This window comes from Micropterus salmoides, unplaced genomic scaffold (assembly GCF_014851395.1).
Source record: "Micropterus salmoides isolate LMB-PRFRI ecotype aquatic unplaced genomic scaffold, ASM1485139v1 Ms_hic_scaffold_14, whole genome shotgun sequence".
Lineage (NCBI taxonomy): Eukaryota > Metazoa > Chordata > Actinopteri > Centrarchiformes > Centrarchidae > Micropterus > Micropterus salmoides.
Genome location: NW_024040485.1, coordinates 10,049,416 through 10,068,507, shown reverse-complemented (window position 1 = coordinate 10,068,507; position 19,092 = coordinate 10,049,416). Strand labels below are relative to the sequence as shown.

The following is a 19,092-nucleotide window of genomic DNA, read 5'->3' as shown; positions in this document are numbered from 1 at the left end:
TGTCTGCAGAGATGCATGACTTGCCCATAAGGACTGGTAATATCACCTGCAAATGCAATGTACAGTTACACACAGCTCTATATCCCAATCAGACTCTGCAGTCAGTCTAACACTGCAACCCTTCACAATTGCCTTGCTGAAATAAAATCCTGGATGTCACACAACTTAACCTCTACAACTAAACCTTACAAAATCTGATGTCACTGTACACGGTCCCCCTGCTATCAGAATTCAAATCATGTCAAACCCAAGCAAACTAGCAACTTATAATAATTCCTCTGAACTCTTAGGGGAGTTTTTGACTAGGACGTGAGTGTTTTGAATCCCATCTAAAGAAAGTTGTCAAGTTATGTTTTTAAAAATACAGTCACGGTTAAGTTTTTTATTTCAACCACAGATCTGGAGAAACTTATGCATTTTGTTATGCATCATCTTTTTATCTTCCCCTGCCTCAACGATTGTGACTCAGTATATGCCTGTACTCAGTCAGAAATCAGTTCATTGCAGCTATTCTTTTAGGATTGATTTTGAAATAATACCTTATATATGTATATATGTACCTTATTATATGTTATATCTACCAGAGTAGATTAGGCTTGCAGAATCTGTTCTCATTTTAATCTCACTTCTTAAGACACATTTTTCAAGAAAAGCTTTGACTGTGTTGCATATTTAGTTTTTCCTTTTATTTATATATTGACTTGTTTAGGTATTATATACTGATTGTTGAAAAGCACCTTGTTACCTGTAGTGAAAAGTGCTATCCAAATAATGCTGTGACCAGCATTTAAGTACGGTAGCTAGTTCAGGTGGAGCTAACTGTTTTATATTCTGTTGGGTAGCTTAATCTATAACATGTAACATATAGCTCATCATATGTTTGTAGGTAGAAATTGAAATCTGGAAAAGTAACTAGTAACTATAGATGTTAGATAAAGAGTGTGGATATAAAACAATATTTATACAATATCATTCAATATTGAGGTGTACTAATTAAGAAGATAAAATAGAACTCAAGTAAAGTACAAGTAGAGCTGCAACAAGTTATCCATGAGGTGTCAACTTTTAAATTAATCGCCAACCAAAATCGATTAATCGGTTTGAGTCATTCTTTTAAATAAAAAATATCTGATTTCAACTTCTTAAATGCAAATATTTTCTGGTTTTATTCCTCCTGTATGACAGTAAAGTAAATATCTTTGGGTTATGGACACAACAAGAGATTTTAAGACGTCTTTTGGGGCTTTGGGAAACACTGATTGACATTTCTGACAATTTTCTGACACTTTATTGACCAAACAACTAATCGATTAATGGAGAAAATAATCAAGAGAAAACAATAGTTAGTTGCTTAAGAGCGGCAGTTGAGCATAAGTACTGTTATCATAATTAGTTGTTACTAATTAAAATATTAGAGTAATTTTCCTGTTGATCCTCATGAGCTCACAGCTACGGACTGGACAAGTATGAAAGACCAAATCACTGAAAATTGACAAATATCTCATTTTGTTCCTTAGTTACCAATGATTGATTAACCAAAATCAAATCAAATAATTCTAGATGCAAAACTTGGATGATAATACTTCAAAATACTAATTACTCAACCAATACACTGCTACACCTACTAATGTTTACAAAAGTAAATTTAAGATAATTTGAGACAAAAAATATAGACGCTATAGGAAATTCTTCCCATTCCGTGATTGATGTTTGAAATATTTTTGTTGATCTTTCCTGGAGCTGCAGAGCTGTGTGGACCCCCACGCACTTATTGTTGTGTGTGATGCACACAGGAGGCAGGGTGCACATGCTGCTTGGAAAATACTGTAGCTCGTAAATAGTTTGTTTTAAAAAATGAACAACAAAGAAAACTTATCTGAGATTCAAAATTTTCTGATGTGATCTGAATACAGACATTTCATTTCTGAATTATAAGGACATATTCTGAATAGACTGACTCAAAAAGAAAATCACATTTTTCTCCACCGAATAGTTATATTTAAGCATCACATTCCAAGGCATGTGTCTTTTTAGAAGCAGGTGGAGGTAGATGTCCGGAGCTGCTGCCTTACAGAGATTAAACAGACGGAGGAGAAATACACAGAGACCCTGGAGTCCATCGAGAAGGTACTAAACATCCTCTGATAGTCTGCTCTGCACTGAGATCACATATTGCTACATGAAAAACTTTAAATGGTAGATTTTTTTGATGTCAAATTATTAAATCATAGTCTCACCTAAGTGATTAATTATGTACTTTTTTCAAACATTGATGTTGATTATTGATTTGGGTTCAGTGGGCTACGTTGAACGATGTCGCCATTTTATGGTTATTTCAGGGAAAGTCCAAGTTATCAATTCCCTAATTTGACACGCTATGGTCATCTTATTTGATAGTGTGATGTCTGTTAATAGTTTCAGCATGCGTGCATTCCAGCTGTTGCAGTCATGTCACTGGTTGTTATGAATAACCATTCAGATTGTTTCTAGTTAAATAATCAGGTTGTGAGGGAATCTAAAGAGAAGAGCTGAAATGTTTCATTCAGGTTTTCAATTGTCTCTTTCTCCAGTATTTTCTAAATCCTCTGAAGAAATTCTTCTCTACGGCTGAAATTGAAAAAGTTTTTGTCAACATACCAGTAAGTCCCACAAGTTTCCCTTCGTGTCGCATGACATGAAAATAAAAAGTTTATGGCCACATGCTGGTGTCTTCTTTCTCTAATGCAGGACCTGGTTAAACTTCACAAGAGCCTGATGGTTGAAGTGCAGGACTCCATCCTAAACAAAAATGCCTTAAATCTCTACCAGATTTTTATCAGCTACAAAGAGAGGTATTCATGCAACAACATGTTTTTACATTTATTGTTAGGTGGCAGGGAAAGCATGTTATTTGACTTTTGATGTTGCTTTCCTTCACTTTCTCTTAAGTGAGTTTCTTGAGGTGCATTTATATTGTAAAAGACTGTAAGTTGAAAAAACTGAACTGGAGTGTTCCACAATGTCCTTGCCTTTTGTGCAGTTATGTGTCAGTAATCAACTTCACGTGTACAGAAGGTTTCATTTTAGGTTATCTAGACCTCTGCATTTCCCCTTGCAATTTGGTATCAATACATTGGCAGAAACATTTCAGTACGTTGTCTTTCAATACTGAGGCAGACATGTATACTTAATTAATGTCAGACATTTTGAACTGTGGATCTGTTCTGCACACAGGCAGTTTTACATTTGAATTATATGACAATCATCTGTGTGTGTGTGTGTGTGGCTTAGATTTTATGCGGTTTGTTCTATTTCAGTTCTCTATAAAAAGCAGGGTCAAACTGAAAGTACTACAAAATCTAGTAGAATAGATGTAGAATTTCATTGACACCTGCTTTTTGAGAACTAAGCCTATTGCCTAGAGGATGTCATGAGGATTGTCATTCATATCATGATGTAGTGTGGATGGCTGTCTTGCAATAGATTCACGATCAGAGAATCACATTATACCATAGTTATCACGAGCAACATGATTGCCACATATTATGAGTTACACTGTGAACTTTCTAAATTTCTGTAAGCACTGTATCACTGTTATGTTCAATCTTAAAGAATTTCCCCTCAGGGATCAATAAAGTATTTCTGATTTCTACACACACTTCACTCTTTCCTCTTTCCTCTGAATTGTAGACTGCTCATTTATGGGATATACTGCAGTCAGGTGGAGATCGCCATCGCTGTTTTAGACCTCATTTGCAAAGAGAAAGAGGATGTTCGTCTAAAACTGGAGGTAAAACATACCACCATACCTGTGGGCTCGGTGCATGCTAGAATATGAATATAATAGGAAACAAAAATATTTCATGCTCAATTTCACGTGGCAATTTGGTTTGTGACAAACTTGGACCCAAAGACAAATGAGGACAGATACATATAAGCTATAGCTAACAAATGTTTTCTGTCTTGGTTGACCCATCCTTGTGAAAAAGTCTCAGTGACATCAAAGAATGACTGTCATAAGTCACAAGTCATCTGCGTAATGCTCCTGCTCTGTAGCTCATGTTGCTATGAATATGTGTATTGTATTTGTTCCAGGAGTGCTCAAAGAGAGCCAACAATGGGAAGTTTACACTGAGGGACCTGCTGGTTGTCCCAATGCAGAGAGTCCTCAAGTACCATCTACTTCTTCAGGTAGGGTAGGCTTGGCACCATTTATTTAAAGCGTGAGTGTTAAACCACATGTCATGGAAAAGTGAGAGTCTGCTGGGTTTTTAAAAGAAAGCAGTTTATTTTAGATCAGCCCCCTAAGTATATAAGTGTGAAATCACCTGAATCTCGGTCTTGACACTTGTTTTGACAGCCCTGATTTAAATATGAGTGGGGAAAGTGAAAAGCAGCCCCTCCTTCATCACCACCAGTGAGGTGCCCTTGAGCAAGGCCCCTACTCCAACTGCATAGCTGCTCGATGGCCAGCAGATCATACTGTGGTTGCACTTCACAGCTTCCAGGTGTGAGTGTGTAAATGTGATCACGGTGTTCCTGAAATAAATAAAGGTTAAAAAAAGAAATATTTAGTCATTTTTCAATGCATTTGCTGAATGTCAGTGCTACTTTTCAGCAAGCCACTTAAAAAAAACCCAACTTTATTCATCTAATGGTTTTAATTAGTAGCTCCACTAGAACATTTGGGACTTATTGCCTTACTCGAGGCCAACAGTAGTTGTTGTAGCAGGAATAAGTATTAACATCCATGCCTTTTTTATTTTATTACTTTATAACAATTATATAATAATTTTTATTCATGTGAGACTGAGCACCAGGCGGATTTGTCAAAGTTATTTTTACTGGTACAACTTAATCGTGTTGTTCTTTGAGTATAAAAATTGCCACTTGAGGGCGACATTCTCCACATTTTTACTTAATGTTTACTTTCCTTCCCAGCATCATAGCAGAGTGGAGCTGCAAAAACACCATCTGTTTTGACAGATCTTACTTTTAGTCTTCATATCTCACTCCTCTCAAAGAAAGTACAGTGAATAAATGAAGTAACATAATTTCAATCTGTATCAATACCTTTCAGTGTACAGAATTTCCAGAACTCAAACAAGACATTTTAAGGGGAAGATGTTCTGGATTGAACTTAGTCCCGGGGTGTCTGTGACTTGACTGCAAAATAGATTTACAAGTGAAGTTATGATTACATTACTTATTGATTTTATACATGACAACAGTTCTTAAACTTAGACATGTCTTGCAATGTAGCTTCCTTAAAAAACAGACATGCCCCCCAATTTCACTGGCTACTGACAGCCTAAATGTGTGACACCGTCTCCCCTTGGTTAGTATGAATCAGAGGTCAGACTATAGCTGGCGGGGCAGATGAGGACAATGACTAGAGAGCTATTTTAAATTGTTAAGGAGGATAAAGACCTCCATGGTAAATGGTTGTGATCCTGGGTGTTCTTGGCCACCTCCCTGAAGAGATACATTGGAAAGAGGGTAAAAAGGAAAGAAGGAGAAGAAGAAGAAGAAAGGAAATGGTCAAGCAGAAATGAAGTGAGAGTGGATACAGCTTGGCAAGGAAGCAGCACTGTACAGTAGCTCTGTGGAGAAATAGTTAATCTCTTCTCTCTCTTTTGTAATGCAATTAGAGAGCTTAATGAAGGGTAAACAGGCCTAAAGTGATTCTACCCACCTTTTATATGAGATATTAGATGTAATGTACATATCGCTGTAATTATGATAAAGTCTTGATGGTATCATTATCTACTATACACAGCACATGTTACACAGCAAATACAGTATCGGCAGCATCTCATTAACAAGCAGCATCTGTTGAGAATTAAACAAAAATCAAATGTAAGCTACAACAAAACATAAGCATGATGCTTCGATATGCACTTTTCCATGAAATGGGGAAAATGATCTTTTAACTAGCACAGAATGATGTTATATCCATCCATCATCAACCACTTATTCTACGTACAGGGTCGCAGGGGGCTAGAGCCACTCACAGCTGACATCGGGCGAAATGATGTTACAATATGTAATTATATTTGCTATGGAAATTACTCAGTCTGGTCCCCAAAATAACTTCCATGTGTTGATTAATCAAACAACAACAATTCCACACTCAAGTAAAAGCACTGAAAACAAAAAAACAATCTAAAAGTATTATTACAAATTACATTATTATTACATCAAAGTGTTTTACTATTGCATATTATTTGATCATCATTACTGATCAATTAATGAGTAAGCACTATTTTCACGTTGGAGCTAGTTGAGGTGGAGCCAATTTTAACTACCTTCTATATTATCGGGTTTATTCAATTTGATTTTATTTGTATAGTGCCAATTCATAACAGAGGTTACATCATTGCACTTTTCAGAGAGAACAGGTCTAGACCATACTGGTAATAATACGAATATAAATAAAATAATAGTAATAATAATGATAGCAATAATAATACTCATAATATGACTAATAAATTTAATTGCGGCAGCCGGTGTCGAGCAGGAACATGGGGGCAGTAGGTGGCTTGCAATCATAAATTCCGACTCTACAGCTCCGGAGGCTGAAGCACCCGCAGAAAGCGACAGAAAGAGAGAAGGGCCAGACAAGAAAGCACAAAACTACAGGAGAGGGAAGATGTTGAGTTTAATACTAACATGCATTAATTGGGTAAAAATGTGTACTGATGGAGAGGGAGAGGAGCTCAGTGCACCAAGGAAAGTCTCTCATAAGTCTACGCCTATAGCAGCAGAACTAAGAGGTGGTTCAGGGCTCACCTGAGCCAGCCCTAACTATAAGCTTTATCAAAAAGGAACTTCTTATTAAGCTTAATCTTAAATGTGGAGATGGTGTCTGCCTCCTGACCCCAAACTAGGTTCCACAGGAGAGGAGCTTGATAGCTGAACGCTCTGGCTCCCATTCTACTTTAGGAACCGCAAGTAACCCTGCTTTCTTGAAGCGGAGTGCTCTGGTAGGGTAGTAAAGTACTATGAGCTTTTTAAGATATGATGGTGCCTCACCATTAAGGGCTTTGTAGGTGGGCAGAAGGATTTTGAATTCTTCTCTGGACTTTACGGGGAGCCAGTGCAGAGAAGCTAATACAGGAGAAATATGGTATTTTTTCCTTGTTCTTGTCAAAACACATGCTACAGCATTCTGGATCACTTAAGGGACTTATTTGTTCAGCTCGATAATAACGAATCGTGAAAATCCAGCATAAAAGCACAAATGAGTCGACTAATTTTTCTGCATCATTTTGAGACAGGATGATTTTTTCAATGCTAATTAGGTGAAAAAAGCAGTCCTTGAAAGTTTGTTATATGTGGGAGTTAAAGGACATATCATGATCAAAGATAATTTCATGATTCCTTACAGTGGTGCTGTAGGCCAGGGCGATGCCATGTAGAGTATCTATATCATTACATAATGTCTTTCAGAGGTGTTTGGGGCCATGTACAATAACTTCAGTTTTGTTTAGTTTAACATCATATAAATCGCAGGTCATCCAGGTTTTTATGGGGCATGCTTGAAGTCTGACAAACTGTTTTTATCTGGCTTGATATATAGATATAATTGGATACTATCCGCATAACAATGAAAGTTTATGGAGTGTTTCCTGATAATACTGTATAAAGGAAGTATATATAAGGTGAATAAAATTGGTCCAGGCACAGAACGTTGTGAACTTTGGCGTGCATACATCATATTTTACTAACCAATAATAAGTGTTGCAAGTTATGTCTTAAACTGCAAAGTAACTAGGAGGTATAGCTGTCAAATAATCTAGTAAGGTAAAAAAGTATAATGTAGCATAAAATGGACATAGTAAAATTACTTCAAAACTTTAAATATAGTAATTGAGTACATTTACTTTGTTGCAGTCCATCACTGCTTTTAGTTCTACAACTTCATGAAATATATTATTACTATATTCCTTACGAATTAAAACAAATCAGAAGAAAACTTTCTCTGTGTCTGTTTCTATTTAGCTTTATTTCAAGTGTAAATATGTGATTTGTATGGTATCAACTCAAGCACATTTGCCAAACATGATCTCAAAATTCCCTATTTTACCGTCACATAAGATTGAATAAGGTAAATAGCCTGTCTTCTGATTACAAGTTTTTTTTTGTTATGAAAACTACATGGTGGCAAAGTAATCTTTATTATGAAATCGATAATCCTGCTACTCATGTTAAATGTGTTTGCTTGAGTTTTGTGTGTGAATGTAGTCCATCCTGTCTTTTCTGTACTCCTATTACAGGAGCTAGTCAAACACACTCACGATGCTGCTGACAAGAGCAACTTGAAGATCGCTCTTGATGCCATGAAAGTAAGTGCAGTGCTTACGGTAAATGGTCTGTAATCATTGTGATTTCAGCTTGTTACCAATAGCAGGCTGATTTTAGCGGAAGATTCCAAACAGACTCTGCCACTTAACTATCATCCGTTATTAGATGAAAAAAAAGAAGTCATAACTTGTTCATGTTTCTTTTCTACAAATTGGTGTGAATTGATAAAACTTTACATTTACATCACATTAGTGAGTGCTGAGTGCCCCCTTTGCTTTTCCAGTCCTGAAGGGAGCCAGCACTTGATAGGCAGCTGATTTGAGGACTTAGCAACAAAAATGCAGGAAATGCATAACTTCAGACTACTTCAAAGCTTCATACTCATTACAGTATTTACATGGCATGCAAGCTTGGCTCACAGAAGCAGAAAAGACATCCTACAACATAAAATACGTGTATAAAATTCAAATAGAAAAGAAATATGTACTATTTGCTTTCTTACCAAGCGGTAGATGGGTTTGATCGATAAGATCTCGATCGATAAGACTCTGATTTCTGTATGTTAAATATGAAGCTACAGCCAGCAGCCAATTAGCTTAGCTTAGCATAAAGCTAAAGACTAGAAACAGGGTGAATTGGCTAGTATGGCTCTTCCCAGAGGTAAGAAAATCTGTAGCCTCTAAAGCTCACTAATTAATTGACACTTTATAGCTTGCTTATTTAATCTGTACCAAAAACTTTGGTTTCATTTGGAGTTCTGTGCTCACATATCCCCTGTGCAACATCAACTTGTCATTTTTACACTTTGGTTTTAAGAGGTTAGCTGTTTCACCCTGCTTTCAGACTTTATGCTGAGCTGAGATAAGCTAGCCTGTCTCTTTAAAAAGAAATCCGTCCTGAATTTTCTGACATATTTCACTACCTCCAGACTAAACTAACCCAACAAAATGTGTGTTTGTGTGTCTGTGTTGCCCAGGACCTGGCTCAGTATGTCAACGAGGTGAAGAGAGATAATGAGACTCTAAGGGAGATCGACCAGTACCAGAGGTCTATTGAAAACCTGGTAAACCAAAAATATTTTTCTACAACTATCAGCAGCTGTTCGAAGACACTTTATAAGAGTACAAAATATCAGGAAGAAATGTTGTTTCCTTTTTGTAGACAGTCGGCTTTGAAAGTCAAGTTTCAGCCATCCTCCAAATTTGGTATAGTCTGAGGGAATCAGTACGTAACAACAACTTAGACACCTGCTCCTCACTGTCTTTACTGACTTAAAGTGTTAATGCAGGTAAAAGGCACAACATACTTTACTGATTTCACCTGGATAGTTATCAACTACTCACTTCAGGGATGAATCATTACATATTTTCTTTTTTTTTCTCTCCTTTGTCAGAAATCATTTGTTAAGAATAATAACGATAAAGTCCATTCAACCCTTCTAACATATTATACAAATTTAGAGCTTAAATGATTAGTTGATCAATGACATTGAGCGTTTCCCAAACCTCTCCTGAAGTACCCCTTGTCCTGATTGTTTTAGATCGCTCCCTGCTCCAACACAGCTGATTCAAATGATCCTTTATATGCCAATGCGCATACAAAGCAGATCCCGCCAGAAGCATATCATATGGAAGGCAAAATATATGCAATACACATCATACATATGGAAATAGATGCCCTCACCAAGTGGTAATAAGAAAGCAGAACAGGATGAGACAAGGTGGAGAAGGAAGAAATCAGTTGAGAGAACCAGTTGTAGGTTGGAAAACAAGTGTAACCAGCTGCAGAGCTGCTTGTCTTGATTAGACAAAGTTGGTGATTTGAGTGAAAATCAATGGTGATAACAAGAGTCAGGTGATACTTACCAGCTGATGGTGCCAGAACTTATTATATTTTACTGTGACTATGTTAATATGCACTGGTTTAGAGGAAAGAAGTAAACTAGTAATGTGAGGGTAGAGGGGTCTGTTGGATCCCTCTGCTGAAATAAGGGTTTTTGATCTGGGTCACATTTTAAGCAGCTCAGAGATCTTCTGCGACAAATCTAATGGAATGGCGTGTCACAGGAACTGTGAATTAAAAAGTGTTGATTATTTTCAAAAGCTCTGTTTAATGTTCATGAAATACCCAGATCTTCTTTTAAACAAGATTAATAGAGTAGAGGATCTGGTGGATCCCAGTTCTGCATCAAAGTGTTGAAAAATATGATGTGTATGCGTTTTCAAAGCTTGAGACAAACGAGAAATTGATTGTGCAAAATGTGTTCATGCTAAAAACTTAACATTAACTAATTTGAACTGTGCCTTGACTACAGTGGGTTACCAATTGATGCATTTATTTCATATATAATTCATACACAGTTCATGTTCATTTTAACCCTCTCTTATTTTACTTTCAGAATCAGCCTCTAATCAGCTATGGTCGACCAAAAGGTGACGGAGAAGTGCGCATAGTCTCCAGTGTTGACAAGAGGAAACAAGACAGGTTGTTCTATTTCATTGTTGTGAAAAATACATCAGGATTGCAGACAGGAAAAGCACACATGAAATGTTTGATGAAGGTCGCTTTACTGAAAAATACCTATTCAATACATTTACCACAAGTGTTGACAGCAAGACCTGCTTTTTCGTTACTTGGATTTTCCCACACACCTGTCTGAATACAGGTGTGCAAAGATCAGTTTTTCTGTTGAACACAGTAAATACGGTGAATACAGCTTAAAAGCCAAAAAAGTACATAAGACCTGTGATCAAATAGCAGTGGTGTGTATTCTCATATAGAGCAAATAAGGAGAATACTTGCTCAGACACACCGACGCCACATTTACTGTGTAATTTACAACAACTCTAAACAACAATGAATATACAATATTATAATAGTAGAACAGCATAACATTCTGCCTTCTTAATTTACAGACACATCTTTTTATTTGATGTGGCTGCCATTGTTTGCAAGCGAAGAGGAGACAACTATGAGATGAAGGACATACTCGACCTCAACTTCTTCAAGATCACAAACAACCCAACCTCGGACAGAGAGAGTAAAAAGGTCAGTTGGCTGGTAGAACACAATATTCTATTAGACACATACAAAAGCAGATGCTGCACTTGTATATAAGTATTTGCTCACTTTGCATTGCATTGAAGATTGGCTTTCACTATCTGTATCGACCTCACATTTTGATTAGTTTTACAGCACCAGTAAACTACTGTACTGTATGAAATGTTGCTATTCAACATCTTTTTGGCTGCAGATTTACTTGCCAAACTAAATGTGCGATGCCTGATATGAGTAATCTAGATATATGATATATTCTCCTTTTCTGACATATGGTCAGTTGTGTTTTCTCCGTTCTGAAAAATCTTGATTTAGAAACCTGCAAGGCTCCCTTTCGTCACCCCATACAGTTTATACAGTATGCTCTTTCTCGCCTTGTGGGAATGTTCGCAAGCCATATTGTAGTGGAGCGGACTTGTTGATGTCTTGCTGATGTATGCCCACAGATGGTGTCTTCTCACTCCGCTGCTGATTGCTAATGTGAAACTGACAAAGTGCCAGAATGGGATGGTTGTGTGGTTTTTATGAAAGGGACTCCATTATCATCCTCATTTACTCTATTGTGCAATCATGATGTTTGATTGATCATGATGATGTGTGTATGTGTGTTTATTCCAGTGTTGTGTGGGACATGTGTATGACAGTGATTGGTATATGGTCTTGATGTGTTTTTTGGGGATTATGGGTGTGTTTTGGTATTATTCAGGGTTGTCTCTAACACTATCTCTAAACGAACAAGCTTGTACTAAACATGTGATAACGATACATCATTACTGTTGTGGAAATAAAGTGAGCCTGTGATGAAGTTCTCTGAGACTCATGACGACTTACACAGCATTGTTTATTGAGCCCAGCTGGGGAGACTGGTAACAGCATACAGTGTGCGAACACAGCATAATAGTAAACCAAATCAAACCAAATACAAGGTTATCTTTAACTCGCCTAAATCTGACCAGCCAATCTACTGGTATTTAGACTCCAATGCATTAGTTACGTGACATTGAAAATTAATGGTCCCACGTATTTGCACTCCAATCTGCAGCTACAGTGAGTTCTACATAAATCTCCATGAGAACTATAGCGTCTTCATCCCAAGTGCAGACAGCATTACACTTTTGGGGTCTGCTAGTGACCCTGAGTGTGATAGCGGTACATGAGCCGTATCTTAACTTTTACTTGAATGACGCCTACTAAGAAAATTCCCTCACAATAACCCTTGATTGTTATCCCGTCCACCACATTTTGCTGCACAAAAATACAGAGGCACTAGTACAAGAATTAGTTTGTAGCGAGACGCAGACAAGACAAATATTCACAGACATGCACAGACACTGTCTACCTATATCCACCCCAGTACACACCCACAAAACACCACACCGCAGGACAGACATGCTAATATTAGGTGATGAATGTGCACAGTCCTCCAAGGCTGCTTATAGCCATATATCATTTTCTGCTAAATGAAACTTCAGAGTGTGAATGTGGTGCCATGGAGCACTCACAGAGTCATCAATGATTTAACACTCAGCAGAGCTCTAAAACACTCAGGACATTGCAGGGCTGGCCAATCACTGGCGGGTAAACCCTACAACTTTTCCTGTTATTAGATATGACACAGCAAACTGGCAAAGATTAGGCTAGCGGAAGCGGAGAGGTTGGGGAACTGATTGAAAATCGTTCCAAATATGCCCACGGGCAAGGCATTTAACCCATAAGTGCTGCAATGGTTGTAGATATTTGGCGGCCAGCTGTGTCATACATCCTGCATGTACAGTATAATTAATTTTCCATTCTATACATAAATATGCAAATGTCCATATGCATTCATGAGAAAACACATTCAGTTTGATGTCTTCTTCCTGACCTCCACAGTGGTGCTACGGGTTCTACGTGACTCATCAGCAGGGGCACACAGGCTTTGAACTCTTTTTTAAGACCAGAGAGCTGAAGAAGAAGTGGTTGGATCAGTTTGAAATGGCCATGTAAGTACCAAGAGACATGGACACCACAGTCATGACAATTTGTTATCAATGCAGAAGACCAGTGTGTATCATAGGAAAAACAAATTGTGTACGTGTGCGTGTGTGTGTGTATTCTGTTTATTTGTCTTTGTTTTTGTGCATGTTATTCCAAGGCCGAGAGAGGTGTTGACTCTTTCATGTGCACTGTTTGATCAGGTCTTTGCTGTAATCAAATTCACACTGCTGAAAACAGTACAATAACGCGCGCGCGCACACACACACACACACGCACACTAAACATAAACTGTTACAAAGAGCTGCAAAACTACAAAGAAGTCACTCAGTCAAATCAGTGCTTTATGGAGGTATATCTTTTGTATTATTTTGTAACAGTGGGAGGTTTTCTCTGGCAGATATCCTTTCCGCATCCTTTGTTATGTTGATTCAGGAGAATAGAGTCTTGTTTTGACATTACACTTGGATTGACTGAACAAATGCTTTTGTGTTTGGGGTGGATATGTATGAAAACTTCCCTGATATGCATGCTGGCTACCTGCTATGGTCTTCCTGAATACAATTTCACTTCTCATAGTGGGCTGGATTATATTTGATACAGGCACTGTAGCAAAACAATGTAGTGTGTGGGGATGTACATTTAACAGTGTGCAAGTTAAGTGCTTTTCTTTCTCTAACTTGAACTGTAAGTAGTCACGTATATATGAGTTCATAAACAAACATGACCACCGGGCCCCCTGCTCAAAACCTCGTGTAGAATTTAAAGAAGAAATAACCATTTTCACATCCTTCTTGAAAGAGTTATTTTTTCCCACAGATACAGGGTTTGTGTCTGAAAACAGCTTTGTGTGCCTCTGTGCATTGGGTAATGACACCAAAAGGGGCCCATTCAGAAAGTGAAAATTGTACCTGTAGAGAGGATGTGGGCTCCCGATGAAGGGCTCACTTATGGGAGCACTCAGTTTAAGTGGCTTCTGGATGGTGTGTTCAATGCAAAAAGATGTTTTTTGTGTCAGTTGTGTTTGTTCCTGTTCTAGAAAGGCTGCTTGTTTCTGCTATGCATGTTTTCCCTCTCACATTTGAACACATGCAGCTCAAAATTGTATTTGGCCGATTCAAGTCCTCTTCATTTACACATATACGTGCACTGGGAGTGAAATAACTTTCATTTCAGTCAGTTTAAGGAATGAATTGCAGCTTGTTTTTGCCACAACAGAGTTGTTTTATTCATTTATTCAGATAAAGAAATCATTGAGAATGGTTTGTATATTGAGTAAATTGAAAGAAGATTGCACCCCTGTTCTACACACACAAACATAATTAGCACATATCTTTTAGCCATGCTAGAAGCATGGCTCTAACACCATGAATAGGTATCCCTCAGGATAAATTGTATTAGCTTTCGTAATCTTTTCATCTAGTGACATCATCAGGGCAATTTTTTAAAGCTAATTTCCATTAGCCTCAGCTGTACTTTGTGTTCCGTGCTAATTAGCACATGGTATCATTCTGCAGGAACCCAAAACCAAGATTGTGAACATGGTAAACATTAAACCATCAGCATGTTAGTATGTCATCATTAGCATTTAGCTCAAAACACATCTGTGCCAAAGTACTACTTCACAGAGCCACTAGTGTGGCTGTAGAATCTTGTTTTCATTTTTGTGTCAGTAATCTTATTTCCTGTTTTCAGGTCAAATATCCGACCAGAGAAAGCCAACCACAACTCCCATCAGTTCAAGATGCACACCTTTGAAAGGATCACTTCCTGTAGTTTTTGTCATCTCTTGCTCAGGTAATATTCAGGCATTATGAACAGACTGTTCTGTTTTGGATAATTATGTGTCCCGATGAAGTAGAGTAAACATGTTTCTACGTGAGACTTAATCCCACGTCTGAGACAGGGTGAAAATGAACTACACACATTGTTCTAGGAAGGCAAATCATCCTGTGTTATTGCACTGTTTTTCTGTTCTTAGGAAAGTACACTTTCAAATCTTTTACATATTGAAAGTATGAAAGGAACACCATGACATTTTACATTGCAGTCTTCAGTCAGTTTACCTCAGGCACTTTAGGGAAAAGGACATTTTTTAAATTTAGCCTCTCACTTAACTGGAAATGGCTTATTAGCACTGAAATGAATAGGGACTACAGACTGTAAGCTGTCTCACTTTTCAGCAGACAGTATCAGTTTTATGGTTTCGGAAAGCTGAAGGACATTTCTTGTGTAATTTTTCTTATCATGGGACTGTGACAGAAGCCTGAAAATTCAAAATGTCAAGGTATTTCTCTTAAGGAGGCTGTTATACATGAAATATATCCTATGGTTTATCGTGTCCAGGGGCATCTTTAACCAGGGTTATCTCTGTCAAAAATGCGGGCTGGGGGCTCATAAGGAGTGTCTGGGTCGACTGGGAGTCTGTGGGAGAACAGGTGAGATGCAGCCCTCCTAAACTGATTGTGTTTCACCTTTTTGAGGACTTTGGACTGTAACAAGAGATCCCTCAGAGAATATATCCACATTTTTTGGTGACCTTTCCTCTAGCGCCACCATCAAGCCCCAATTTCCACTTATACACACAAAATATCAAAATCTAAAAGGCAGATTGCCATGAAATTTACTGAGCACATTCATGCTCCCTAGATGGGGACCCCTTTACATTTTGGCACACCCAATGAGCTTTCCTCTAGCACCACACAGTCATGCCAGAGTGCCAACCTTATACATAAGATATCTTACTGCTGGTATAAATGTGTTGTAAATTTTATAGTATCCAAGAAAAGAATCTCTCTGAATGTGGTAACCCTTAGACCTTCCCTTACTTTGTCGCCCTCAGGCTCAAATTTCCACTTGATGTTTTGACTTTGACTGTAACCTTTTAGTAGTTGTTTAATTGAAAGCTAAACTACGCCTTATATGTATTTAGCAGTTGTTGTGTTGCAGCCTATGTCAAGCTTTATCTCTTTGTCACCAGTCTGAGGCTGTAGCTAAAGGAAGCTCAGGCCTTTGACAAGCCTTCTTAGCAGAAGTGCTGTGGTCTTTATGCATTCTGAAGCGTGATGAGGGCCAGCAGAGGTTGACAGTTGAGGTTGTATGTCAGGAAGCCACCACACACTGATATCGTATTCATCCCACTGTGTTTGTCTCTCATCTGACTGCAGATTCTGCCAAGCCGAAGCCCAAGGTAAAACCTGGACTGTTTCTCTTCTTTGACCTAGACACCAAAGCTAACATGATTAGTGAAGCATAACATAGCAGATATCACAGAGTTCACATATACTCATTCGACTATTGACAAGGGGACAAAGACATCAACAATTAGTTCAACAATCGGTAATGCTGGTGAATAGTTTGTACTTGTAAAGTTGCAAAGTTGAAGGAGCTGCTGGTATTGTTGACACTGTATATTCATGTTTAAAAGTTTATTTTAATAGTATCCTCAATGTTCCTAATCATATGAACACAGCACTAACATGTGTGCCGCCAGACTAATACTAGACTAAGACTGTGTTAAGTTATAATCTGTAAATACATGGATATTCAATGATATAAGCTCTCTGCCTATAATTTTTAATATGGTAAGACCACAGATCTAGTACACAGATGATTGTAATCATTCTTCAGGTCATGCTGATCCTGCACTAGGTGTAAGAATGAACTCTTCATATTTATCAATCTTTTCCTCTTTAACTAATTCTTTCTCTCTTTCTTGCCTTTTCTCTGTCTTACTTACTTTCTCTCTACTTTCTACAGGAAAGCACAACACCACCAGACCCAGGTCAGTATGGCTTGACCACTTTCCCACTTTTGTGAACCTGCTAAGGGCTTTATGTGGTACATCTTAAGCTGCTTTCATCTCTGTTCTGTAACAAAACAGATACACAGACAGGATGAAAAGGAGATGGTTAGTCAGAGGCCAGAGTGAGACCTGGAGGAGCTAGATGGTGGTTTAAAACTAACCCTCAGATGTTATCATACCCCCCTCTCATTTTTGATTAAATATTACTCAACTCTGTCTTTTTTTATGCCCAAAAAAACCCTCAAGATGTTTTCTTAGAAATGCACTGACATGAATCTCTCCTGTTCACACAAAGAGTTCAAAGGAGGAAATGAGCAACAACAGTTTCCTCTTGACAAATATATTTTAGTGAAAATATCCAATGAATAATAGGATGCAGAAGGAATCCTTAACCAATACACAAAAAAAACCCCTTTTCTCATGCTGTGATGCCTAAACCCAAGACGACATTGAGATGAATTGGAGTGGGTGGAATCATTATGAGGACCACGGCAGGAGAAATGCTGGCAGAAAAGCACTTCCAGCAGTCTATATGCCTCAGCCTCAAACGCTGAGCTATGCCTTTGTGATAAATCAATTTCCATAAGGGGCTTTATGAGAGAGACATCCATGCTTATTGTTCTTATTAAAAACATGAATATGAGATATCCATTCATCTTAGGTCACCGTCAGCAAATAGTTTCCTCAGGCTCTGGTTTGCAGGGGAGCCATGGCTAGAAGGGAGATGTGTCTGAGAGGGAGGGGAAGTCTGGGGAGAGTAAGTGGCTGTGTCTTTTAAGTTGGCAGGGGTGTTAAGTCTTAGCCTTAGCCGGATGCTTGTGGCTGTATTTGTCTGCCACGCTGAGGAAGGATTGGAGCTGCATCGTATAGGAATCAAAGAGATGAATTTCCTGCGAGAGTAAAGGGCGCCTTTTTAGGATGGAGCCATTGTTGCGGTTTAGACCTCAATCAAAAAGACCGTCAGGGCGTAAACATTTATGTACATGTTAGCAATCAACGGTAGAAATCTTTAGGCCAATGACAGTAAGAGAATTTTGCTTAGTGCAAGTAATATGAATAATTATTGAAATAAAATAAAAACTTCCCACCCACCTCTAGTGATACAGTACAGTGCATTTGTGATGGGGAATTAGTTTTTTCGTGCTCAGAACATTGAAAAAAAGCAGCAGACAATAATCTTGTTTTTGGAACCACCAGTAGTTTATCTTTTCACCTTGCTGCAGTGATACAGAGGGTCCAGGGTCTTTCAGTACACCATGACATTGCTGTTGGCTGTGGTTATAGGTGAAACAGGGCAAACTTCTGACCACACCCATCAAATGATGCTGGTTGTGCAACACATTTTAATTCAGAGATTTCACTGATTAAATGTATCAACATCCAGTGTAACCCTACACTTCTAGCAGAGTACTTCAAGTATCTGAGCTTTCCATTTTAGTCATGAGCAACACAGCACTCTGTGCAATGCCTTCTATTTTTTCTGACAGTAGATCTCATCATTAGTGCCCCCTTCGCCATGTAATTTTCAAAAAAGTCTCTGTCATGCCGGTGTAACGTAAACTAATGATGAATCTATCAGGCTGTACAAGGTCTCACTGCTGTATGTTCCTCTAAATATGTGAGAATAAATGTATTTGTATTCCCTGTCTGCTAGGTTTACCCAGGATGATTGTCATCAAAGACTACAGTGGCATTCCCTGTCCCCAGTGTGGGCCCCCGCTAAGCATTCATGCGGGGGATGTCATTGAACTGATATTTGCCGACCTGCACAGCTCCTGGTGGCAGGTGTGTGTCACTCAGCTCATCCTCGTTTCATCTCAACATCTGTGACTCTCTGAAAAACGTACATGTTACGGCTCACTGGGTTGGCTCTATGCACGCAATGTCTTTGCAGTGTCATGGGTTTGAATCAGCGCTGCGCCTCATCTCTTCTCTCTCTCCTGCTGGATGTCCCAAAATCTGACAAAGAA

The 19,092-nt window shown here is 38.3% G+C and overlaps 1 protein-coding gene across 3 annotated transcripts in view; it reads left to right on the top strand.

Moving 5' to 3' along the window:
• Positions 1–19,092, top strand: part of LOC119901836 (guanine nucleotide exchange factor VAV3-like) — a 49,399-nt gene that overhangs the window by 13,091 nt on the left and 17,216 nt on the right. For 2 of the 3 annotated variants that reach the window (XM_038717545.1, XM_038717547.1), the window contains exons 6-20: positions 2,035–2,127; positions 2,571–2,639; positions 2,728–2,831; positions 3,670–3,769; positions 4,075–4,170; positions 8,259–8,327; positions 9,263–9,349; positions 10,685–10,770; positions 11,202–11,334; positions 13,216–13,325; positions 15,013–15,114; positions 15,664–15,755; positions 16,485–16,507; positions 17,077–17,101; positions 18,777–18,907. In XM_038717545.1, coding sequence (XP_038573473.1) covers positions 2,035–2,127; positions 2,571–2,639; positions 2,728–2,831; positions 3,670–3,769; positions 4,075–4,170; positions 8,259–8,327; positions 9,263–9,349; positions 10,685–10,770; positions 11,202–11,334; positions 13,216–13,325; positions 15,013–15,114; positions 15,664–15,755; positions 16,485–16,507; positions 17,077–17,101; positions 18,777–18,907 — 1,320 coding nt within the window. The remainder of the gene's footprint in view (positions 1–2,034; positions 2,128–2,570; positions 2,640–2,727; positions 2,832–3,669; positions 3,770–4,074; positions 4,171–8,258; positions 8,328–9,262; positions 9,350–10,684; positions 10,771–11,201; positions 11,335–13,215; positions 13,326–15,012; positions 15,115–15,663; positions 15,756–16,484; positions 16,508–17,076; positions 17,102–18,776; positions 18,908–19,092) is intronic. The other variant, XM_038717546.1, reaches the window with a different exon arrangement.